The following is a 9,950-nucleotide window of genomic DNA, read 5'->3' on the forward strand; positions in this document are numbered from 1 at the left end:
TTCTTCATTAATAAATAGAAGCCACAGAGGAGGAGAAATAGAATCAAAAGGGAGAAACCGAAACACAATATAAACATTCAAACTATGATCTTCTTTGTCTTGTTTGCTTTTCTTCTCCATCATCTCTATGTCACTCTTCGTCACCTTCCTCATTTTCACCGTTCTGTCATCGTGACGAACAGTTGGATCGTAGCCGTGCTCGCGGCAGATCACTTGCCAGAACTTGGCACCGGTCTGATCACCGTACGGGCCACCCTTGGTCTCACTCATGTTCCTGTCAATAGATACGAAGCTTTGTATCTAGGGTTTTTGGAAATGATGAATCCTTTGATATCTATGGAATCGAATAAATAATAAATAGTGTGGTTTTTTTAGATTTTTTCGTGAACCCATTTCTTACCACTTGGGCTTACTGAACCGAATAACTAAACAAAACGGGCCCATAAATTTTGTGTAAACCGGTCCGGTCCACAACGGGAGAGACACGTGTCAGTCGAAGAAACTGATTCAAAATCGTTTTCCTTATAGTTCCTCGGATCGAAGCGAAGCATAACGGAGAGATCTCTCTTGCCCTCAAAATGGTAACTCCAGATCCGTCCAAGTGTTCTCCATCACCTCAAATTTGATCACTTTTTTTTTCACTTACGTTACGATCTCCGTTTTAATGTTGTTGTTTTAGGCGGCGAAAGCGATTGCGAGTATATCTCCAAAGGCAGGCTTATTACTACTACCATTTACATCTCCAGCTTCTTCTTCTTGGTCGTTTTTTAGTATTGTCGTTACCAAAACCTTTCGAACCCGAAGTCAGAAGGAGGAGAGTCCATGTCCTGAAAGTAGATATTTCCATTAAAGGGGATCCAGATTTTGACGGATGTTTTTTTTTGGGTTTGAAAAGTGTTTGACTTTATGTTTAGATGTGAAATCAAACTTGAAAGCTCCCAAGTGTTTGAATTTCGATGGTTCTGGTTTCAGACGTTTATATAAAAAAAGGTTTATTTGTCTGCCGAGAAGAGAAGATTGCAGAGACGAAGGAAGCGTGTGAACGCGGTGAGGGATGGTTTGACGGTGACTTGACTTTTTTTTTTTTTTTTTTTTTTTTTTTCAAAAAATAACTCATGTAAAGACAAAAGAAAACATGTTTGATTTAGGCGTTATACTATATCATCAGACGATCATTAGAGCATGTTTATTGCAGGTCTCTTAGGTCGGATCTCTTATCGTAATATAAGATACGATCTCTTTAACTTTTAACTAAAAAAAGCTAAGAGACGTCTCTCTTATATCTCTATTAAGAGACGTTTCTTATATCTCTTATTAAGAGACGTCTCTTAGAGACCGTATCTTATATTACGCTAAGAGATCCAATTTAAGAGATCTACATAAACATGCTCTTAACCCTATAACCTCATTTTGGTTTCTTAATAACTTGTTTAATAATAAAAATTAGTTAAAAACTTTAGTTAAGAAACACTTAGTTTTTATGCTCCATTGAGAGTTTTTTAATTAAGGATTCTTAAAAAAAATATTAAACATTGTTTTATTAAAATTTAAAATTAATTTTATTTAAAATAAAATTGGTTTACAAAACTAAAACCAGAAAAAAACTTAAACCTAAGCTAAACCATAAAGTTGATTTGCTCGACGAGGTTTGGCAATGAGCAAAGCATGAGTTTATGAACAAACCGTTCTGTCTAGACATTGAGAAGCCCTTAACTACTCTCAGCATCTGATCCCTGAAACCTTGCAAGAACCGCATTTGACCAGGTGTGCACTTTCCATGGTTGAGTCTACAGTCATGCCAAAACCCACTAGGATCTGCTGATGTTGGAGCTATGCTGCTTTGTATCTGATTATAACAAAACTTGTAATGTGAGCATAACATCAAAGGACCATACCTAAGCAATTGTAATGCTCCTTACCTGCCATGTATCATATGCAGCGTTGACAATGAAAAGTGGAGTTTTCATCTGACTGATCAGATTGTCTGGGAAGAAACACTGCAAAGAACAAAAAGGGAGTTTCATAAACTACTACAAACTTGGATTCATTTTGCAACAATCATCAGGAAGAGAGAATGTACTACCGAAGTTGGATCAAGATGGTTTGTGCACAGACGAGGCAGGTTGTTTTTCACACTCTGAAACTCTACTATACCATTGTATAAGTTCCTGATTGTTTGTCAGAAACCAAACCAAAGTTAATCACAGGAATAGTTTTTACAAAGACTTGGAGTTAGAGAGAAATAAAACTTGTCCAAGAACAAGCCTGCGTCACTTAAGCACTTGACTTTGGTGGAACCAGGGAACAAGTTCCTGAACTCATCGTAACGTAGGATAGCTGCTAAACCACCACCTGAGCATCCAAGAGAAGTGCCTGACACAACATTAACAGTTCATAAGAAACTACTCTTAGTCTTTGATCACGAAGTGTAGACTAAAAAAAGATTAAGTGTCAAACCTGGCCGGCGTATCTCATTCCATTGGCTTTAAATCATCTATGGCTGCTCTTCAGATACGCTCTCCTCTAAACTGAAGCTGTGCAGCCTGTAAAAAAAGTTTTAAACAAAAGCTAAGAAGATGCTCAAATGTACAGAACTAAAAACAAAGCCTCTATTAACTCAATAGTGTAATGATTCTAACCTCATTCTAACCATCTCCACTGAAGAAGCACCATCACAGTAACAAAGCTTAACTCTATTCCAATTGAAAAGTCTACAAAAAATCAAGCACACGGCAATGAGGATTAATGATTCTCAAAATTACTGATATGGTCACATGAACAAAATTTTAGAGACAACCTGGATTTTCTTGAGCTTTATCACTTAATATTCCTGTAAACTGAACCTCTTTCTCCATGTAGTTAGATGATCCATGATAGAGACACAGTTCACCTGCGTAAGCAAATCAAAGCATATAAAAAAACTGATACAATACAAACCTACTTTTGATTAAGAGGAAGCTTCCCTTCAGTGTTGAGCTTCTTCAGGAGATAAGCAGGGCTTGTCCTTTTTCACTTTTTGAACCTTACTCTTGTCAATGAAAAAGCTAACCTCGTTTGGTCTCTGGTCACACTCTCTCTGCATCAAGTGATTGAACTTTGGTCACTTAACATAGAGTATATAGCAATTTATACATAGTGGTTGCAACAGGCTTTTACGGATCAGAGGATCCAAGCTCCGGCTCTCCGGATTCCGATCCTGAATCCGAAACCGGTCCTTGATTCTCAATCGGATCTAACGTACAGATTCAATAGCGGCATCGATCTTGACCTTAGATCGCTTGGTGGGGCATGTAGACGAAGAAGACGGTTCAGAGGATGAGGAAGAAGAACATAGACGCTTGGAAGTGGAAGAGCTGCGTCTTGTCTCCGGCGGAGAAGAATAGAGAAAAGAAAGAAAAAAAAAAAATAAAAGACATATCTTGTTTGGATGACACGTGGTATAAAACCACACTAAGGATCGGTCACCAAAATCCTTTCTTAAGGATCGATTATCTAAAATTAATTTAGTTTTCATTTAATTAAATGATTCATTTACTTTAAAAACCCCCTTAAACCTAGATAATCATGGCCTTAGATTCTATATGCACAGCAGTGCACTAACAATTGTATTCGGTTATATTACCTCTAAAATCTGGCAAAATATTATGTTAGTTATAATGAATGGTCTATTAAGTCTTCTCGAAGATACCCGAGGAATATTTTTTAGCAATTCATTTATTATGTTATGGGTTTAGTTTAGAAACAATATTGTATTTGTAAAGATGTATTGCTATATTATCTTAGCTTATGAGTATTGACTGTTGAGAATCGAAAGTAATGTTAGTTTAAGTTGTTTAACACACATTAGAGACCGAGGAAACATCAAAGTTTTGAATTCAAAAGCTTAGTGAATCTTATCTACGAAACAAAGTAAATGTCAATTAACAAAAAAGATTTCAAAAAATGTCTTCTCCCCGTGCGAACCCCTGGTTCCCCGAGAGGAGATGTGATTCCGGCTTGAATCCTGGTGAATCTCCGGTTCATCACCCCCCCCAGACCCGCCTGACCCGCCAGACCACGCCACCCTCATCAACTTCCCCCCTCTTCCTTCTTCCTCCCCTGCTTCTTCTCTGACTTCTGCCTTCCCTGCAAAGAAGAAAGCAGACATTACTATTTTGAGCCAAGAAACTCCAATTAAGACTCCTTTTGGCTTAGAAAACCCCACCAAACCTACTACTGAAACAACTACCAAAGATTATGATAGTTTCAAATCCAGATCTGAGGAAAACACTACCCGAAACAGTTCAAAAACCCAAAATTTCACTATTCACCCACCAAAATCCTCCTCTCCCCTCCATACTCTAATCCAGCTTCTTCCCGAACTATAACAATTGATTCTCCCCTCTAACCTACCTATCCTTGACACCCCTCCCCCCTTACTAACCCAAAAGCCACTCCCCCAGTTGGATCCCAACAACCTCCCTTCCCTAACGCCAAAAAGAAACCACTACCCTCTGGTCTTCCTAAGACTTGGGCGCAGAAAACATAGCTCTCAGTTGATAGATCTCTCAATAGACTAGCTCCTACATCTATCTCTCCAGAGGGGAAACCTCGTGTTGCAGTCCCTGATGTGGTGTTCCAGAGAGGAGCAGAGCTTCACAAAGAGTACTTGATTGGAACATTCCTTGGCAAAATACCTGATTATGGATCAATTCAAAGTGTTCTGAACTTCATGTGGGGAAAAGGTGTGAAACTGGAAATTTACATGCAACCCTTGAAGAGGTCTTTCTTGTCTGTATTCCCAATGAATTTATCAGAACTAAAGCTCTGGAAAAGCGATTGTGGTATGTTGGCTCCTCGATGTTCCATGTCTCACAATGGGGTCATCTACTACTTCTGTCATCCAAGAGATAAAGTCTATCCCCCTATGGGCTTATCTCTCAGGTGTTCCGTTTGATCTCCGAACCAAAGAAGGCCTCAGCCTAGCAGCAAGATTAGTTGGTGAGCCTATTGAAACTGATGACTACACCAAGAACCTCACTGATCTCAATATAGCTCATGTGAAAGTTGAAGCTGATCTCACTAAGCCTCTGCCTTCATCTGGTGAACTTCTGCGACAGAACGAAGAGACAATTCCAATAGAAATAATGTATCCATGGGTTCCTCCATTTGCACTCAATGCAGTCGAATTGAACATGTGAAAAAGACTGCATCTACCCTGCTAATCCTAGTGAACAAGAGGTCTCTTCGGAGCATCAAAGCGGTACGCAGGTAGCTGTTCCTGATCCTCCTGACTCTGATGAATCCCTTGATGCTACTATGACTGAACAAGCTGAGCCTAGCTTAACAGCTATGGGTTTCTCTGTCCCGGACCTGCCTGATCATGATGAAGAGGTAACTCATCTCGATGAAACTGTTCCCTGCTGTTGACATGTCCATTGACACCCAGTCTCTTCCTCCCCTTATCACCGCCCATGACACTTTAGCCTCTATCCCATCTCCTCAAACCCCTTCTCTGTATTGTCCCCTTCCTCTCCTGAAGCTAACCAAACTATCCAGTTCTCCTCCTCTTCCACAAGCTTCACTTGTCTTCGGCATTCCTGCCACATATGCCCCAACTTTTGGTTTCTACATTCCCACTAAACAAGCTGCGGCTTTTAACGCCCCTTCCATCACCTTGCCTCCTCAATTTACTGTACCTTCTCGCCCTCCCCTCCTTTTCCCCGGCCACAAAAAACCAACCCGTCCTATCAGCCAACCATCAAATCTATCTGACCCTCTATCTATATACCCACCCAAAGGACCCACCACCCGGTGGCACTCCTTCCACAACCCTTTAATATGTGTACACAAACTTTTTTTGGAATGTCCGCGGACTAAATGAAGCAGATAAGCACACCCCTTTTGCTCAATGGCTAAACTATAATAAGCCTCATTTTGGTGCTGTTTTGGAAACACATATTAAAGAACCTATGCTCAACCCAATAATGTCGAAAGTCTTTCCTCGATGGCAGTTCTTATCCAACCATCAATCTGATCCTGATGGAAGGATTATTTTCTTATGGAGACACCTAGCTTCTGTTAAATTCGTGTCGCAATCCCGCCAGTCTCTCACCACTGAGGTTACTCTACCTAATCATCCCCCTATTACCATTACTTCTATCTATGCGTCCAACCTAGCTGAGGAAAGGATTGATCTTTGGGCTGAGTTGATAAATACCCAGCATCAACTATCTTTGCATCTGAAACCTTGGCTTGTAGCGGGATATTTTAATCAAATCACCCACCCATCTGAACATTCATCTCCTACTGTCCAAGCGCTCTCATCAAGCATGATACACTTCAGAGACACTCTCTTGCAGCTGGGTCTTTTTGATCTTCGTTACCAGGGTATCTTCAATACATGGTCTAATAAACAGCCAGTCTCCTTCGTTACCAGGGTATCTTCAATACATGGTCTAATAAACAGCCAGTCTCCCTCATCACCAAAAAACTAGACTGTGCCTGGTTAACTATGAGTGGATCTCTGCCTTTCCAAGCAGCTCTGCAATATTTCTTCCCCCAAAATTCTCACAACCTCCAAACTCCCCTCCCAATTGCGGGTACCAAACCTTTCAAATTCTTCAATTACCTAACCCAACACCCTCTGTTCCTAACCACTGTGAATGACGCCTGGATTCTTGCCGGAATCTTTTCATCAACTCTTGCGGATCTCAGCTGGAAACTCAAATCACTAAAGAGTGTACTTAAAAATCTAAATAGAGAATAACTTTTCAAAAATTCAAGAGAGAGTGATTTCTGCTAACTGTTTGTTTAAGGATGTGCAGGTAAGAGCTCTGCAGGACCCAACTGCGGTCAACTTTGAAGAGGAGAAAACATTGCACGATAAATGGATGTTTCTGCAAGGAATCGAAGAAGCATACTTCAGACAGCGATCTCGAATTAATTAACTGGCTAAAGGAAGGTGACTTCAAACCTCCTACTTCCACCGTGTGGCCGTAGTTTGCGCTGCCATTAACACCATCAGATCATTCCTTCTCTCGAATGGCTCTCTTATAACTGATCCGGAAGAAATGGCAATTCATGCAGTTAATAATTTCAAATCAATTTTGGCCCCTGATGTTCTGCCTTTCTGTCTAGTTTCTGTCTCCTGGTTTCAGTCGCTCATCCCATATCGATGCTCACCTGAAGCCTGCTTGTCCTTGTCATCTATCCCAGATGCTCCTACTATTACAAAAACGATCCTGAAACTCAATCCAAACAAGTCGTCAGGTCCAGATGGGTTGACCTCAGGCTTCTTTAAGGGTGCTTGGAGTATTTTAGGTGAAGAGGTTGTCTGCTCAATCTAACGCTTCTTTCTCACAGGTTTCATGTCATCTGCAGTGAACTCAACAATCCTCACTATGGTACCTAACATCCAGGAGCTTCGGCAGTTGGAGACTACATGCCAATCTCATGCTGTTCAACTCTATACAAGCTGTCTCTAAAATATTAGTTTCCAAGCTAAAGCCGCTGCTGCCTGATCTTATTCTCCCTAATCAGACGGCATTTGTGAAAGGACGGCTTCTGGTGGAGAACACAGTCCCTGCAACAGAGCTGGTAAATGGATATCACAAATCAGTGGGGCCGAAGAAAGTAGTTATCAAGGTTGATATCGTGAAAGCCTTTGACACTATCAGCTGGACCTTTGTGTTAAACTGCTTATCAGAATAGGAGTGCCCCCATCATATATCAGACTGGTTGAAGCGTCCATCACTACAACCTCATTTACCGTGGCTACAATGGACAAGTTCATGGCTATTTCAAAGGGAAGAGAGGCCTCCGTCAAGGAGACCCTCTCAGTCCGTACCTTTTTGTAATAGCTATGAACTGCCTCTCTATGTTTCTGGACAAGGGAGCTGAAGAAGGAAGGTTCAGTTATCATGATAAATGCGCTCCTACAAAATTAATGCATCTGTGCTTCTCTAGCGACTTGCTTATCTTCACAGGGACTGGATCTGAAATCTCGTTTAAAGGAGTCCTGGAGATCCTCGAACAGTTCAAGTCTAAATCAGGACTAGCAGTAAGCATCCAGAAAACAGCATTTTACTCCTCTGGCCTTTCATCCCATGAGATAAACATGATCAGTTCTTCTACTGGCCTAACTCATGGTTCCCTACCTATCTGTTACCTAGTGTCCCACTAAACTCTAAAAAACTTTCCCTACTTAACTGTGAACCCCTTCTAAACCAAGTAAAGAGTAAGGTTAATACCTGGAGCGCCCAGTCACTCTCGTTTGCAGGGAGACTACTTCTGGTGAACACGGTCATTGCAGGTATCACGAACTTCTGGTGCACCACATTTGTTATTCCGAAAGCCTGCACTAAGAAAATCAATGCAATATGCGGAGCCTATCTTTGGAAAAGAAAATCAGATGGAATCATACGGCTAGAGTTTCTTGGGAAACAATTACTTTGGCAAAAAGGAAGGCGGTTTGAACTGTAGGGACCTGGTGGCTTGGAACAAGGCGTGCATTCTCAAACTAATCTGGATCCTATTCTGTAACTCTGGCTCTCTTTGGGTGGCTTGGTACAAAAGTAAGTGCTTGATGGGTCATTAAGCAATTTCTGGACCAAGAAACCAAGTCAGAAACATTCTTGGTTGGCTAATAAGCTACTACGAATCAGAGACATTGCCTACCCTGTGGTGAAAGTCAAGCTTGGAAATGGAGCGAGAACCCGCTTTTGGACAGACAATTGGATTCCCTTTGGTAGTCTAGAAGCTTTCCTCTCACCGGTGATATCTAGAAGAATGGGTGTCCCTGCAAATGCGATGGTAAAGGACATCAACGCAAATGGCAACTGGAATATCAGATCACTGAGAACGGACAATCTGGTTATATTCCAGACTTATCTCACAGGAATCTTTCTTACTGAAGAAGAAGACACTTACGAATGGGAGGTAGACGGGGTGGTCTGGAAAGATTACAGCACCAGTGCTATATACAAACAGCTGAAGCATCACGCTCCTCTGGTGCCTTGGTTTGATATTATCTGGTGTAAAGGTGGAATTCCTAAATAACTTCCTCTCTTGGCTCTTTGTTCTTAACAGATGTCCAACTAGAGACCGATTACTCAATTGGGGGCTCACTACGCGGATCCTGCTTGTTTACTCTGCAATGCTGCGCCGGAATCGCACGATCACCTCTTCTTCTTATGTCCCTATAGTTGGGAAATTTGGTCAGCAACTACAACTAGATGTCAAGTCAACACACCAAGAGATTATCAGAGCACCATAGATTACCTCATCAACTTGCGTCTACCAAAGCCTCACAAAAAACTTCTTCTGATTGCTTGGCAATGTGTGATTTATCTGTTGTGGACAGAACGCAACTCAAGATTATATAGAAGAAGCTTCAGGTCTCCGCAATCACTTCTCACGACCCTAGACCTCACCGTTCGCAACAGATGCTCTAATCTGCGATCTCAGAACCCAGCTACTTCTTCATCCATGATTCAATTGTGGTTTCGATGATCGGGTTGATCTCCGTCAACTGCATGACTCCTCACTGGCTCCTTCACATTATCATTACGGTTGGGCTTCTAATTATTAGGTTTAAAACTAAGTTGGGTTATTATGTGGAGCTCTTGTAGTATCCATAAAACTAACTGAGGCCCAAAAGCCTGTATCTTTTTTTTTATGCATTTTAATAGAAAACCTTTTTTCAAAAAAAAAACAAATGTAAATGTCAAAAAGTCAAATTTAGTCAGAGAAACTTATATAAGACCATGTTTATCGGGTAAAACCCAAAATGGGTTTCTAAATTTTTATTTTTTTTGTCTTATCTGATTTAAAAAAAAAAATTAATTAAAAAACGAGCGAATCGCGGGCCGCCACGTGTATCGATGGTGGGGCCCGCGAAAAATGCAATAACCCACGGATTATCGATCCTTATTTCATATCTTTTGTTACCGATTTTTGTCTCTCGGGTG

The 9,950-nt window shown here is 41.0% G+C and overlaps 1 protein-coding gene and 1 long non-coding RNA gene across 2 annotated transcripts; both read right to left on the reverse strand.

The window, feature by feature from the left end:
* Positions 1-321: 321 nt before the first annotated feature.
* On the reverse strand, positions 322-2,855 carry LOC125594599 (pectin acetylesterase 12-like). Its single transcript, XM_048770740.1, has 8 exons — positions 2,798-2,855; positions 2,651-2,658; positions 2,516-2,543; positions 2,250-2,373; positions 2,084-2,168; positions 1,920-1,997; positions 1,684-1,846; positions 322-827 (listed from the first exon to the last, which is right to left on the reverse strand). Exons 1-8 carry the CDS (start codon positions 2,853-2,855, stop codon positions 805-807), a joined length of 567 nt encoding a protein of 188 aa, XP_048626697.1. The 3' UTR covers positions 322-804.
* A 158-nt stretch (positions 2,856-3,013) lies between these two features.
* Positions 3,014-3,398, reverse strand: LOC125594604. Its single transcript, XR_007329921.1, has 2 exons — positions 3,157-3,398; positions 3,014-3,076 (listed from the first exon to the last, which is right to left on the reverse strand). It is a non-coding gene; the product is annotated as an uncharacterized LOC125594604 (long non-coding RNA).
* Between the last annotated feature and the right edge of the window lie 6,552 nt (positions 3,399-9,950).

This window comes from Brassica napus (genome assembly GCF_020379485.1).
Source record: "Brassica napus cultivar Da-Ae chromosome C1 unlocalized genomic scaffold, Da-Ae chrC01_Random_14, whole genome shotgun sequence".
Taxonomy (NCBI): Eukaryota; Viridiplantae; Streptophyta; class Magnoliopsida; order Brassicales; family Brassicaceae; genus Brassica; species Brassica napus.

What these genes read in the sequence shown, in the direction of transcription:
- LOC125594599 (XM_048770740.1), bottom strand. Translation starts at nt 2,855, where the DNA reads ATGGAGAAAGAGGTTCAGTTTACAGGAATATTAAGTGATAAAGCTCAA. An exon ending in ACCATCTTGATCCAACTTCG is followed by an intron (nt 1,998 to 2,083) that starts GTAGTACATTCT and finishes TGTTCTTTGCAG; the next exon opens with TGTTTCTTCCCAGACAATCT. An exon ending in CTGCATATGATACATGGCAG is followed by an intron (nt 1,847 to 1,919) that starts GTAAGGAGCATT and finishes TGTTATAATCAG; the next exon opens with ATACAAAGCAGCATAGCTCC.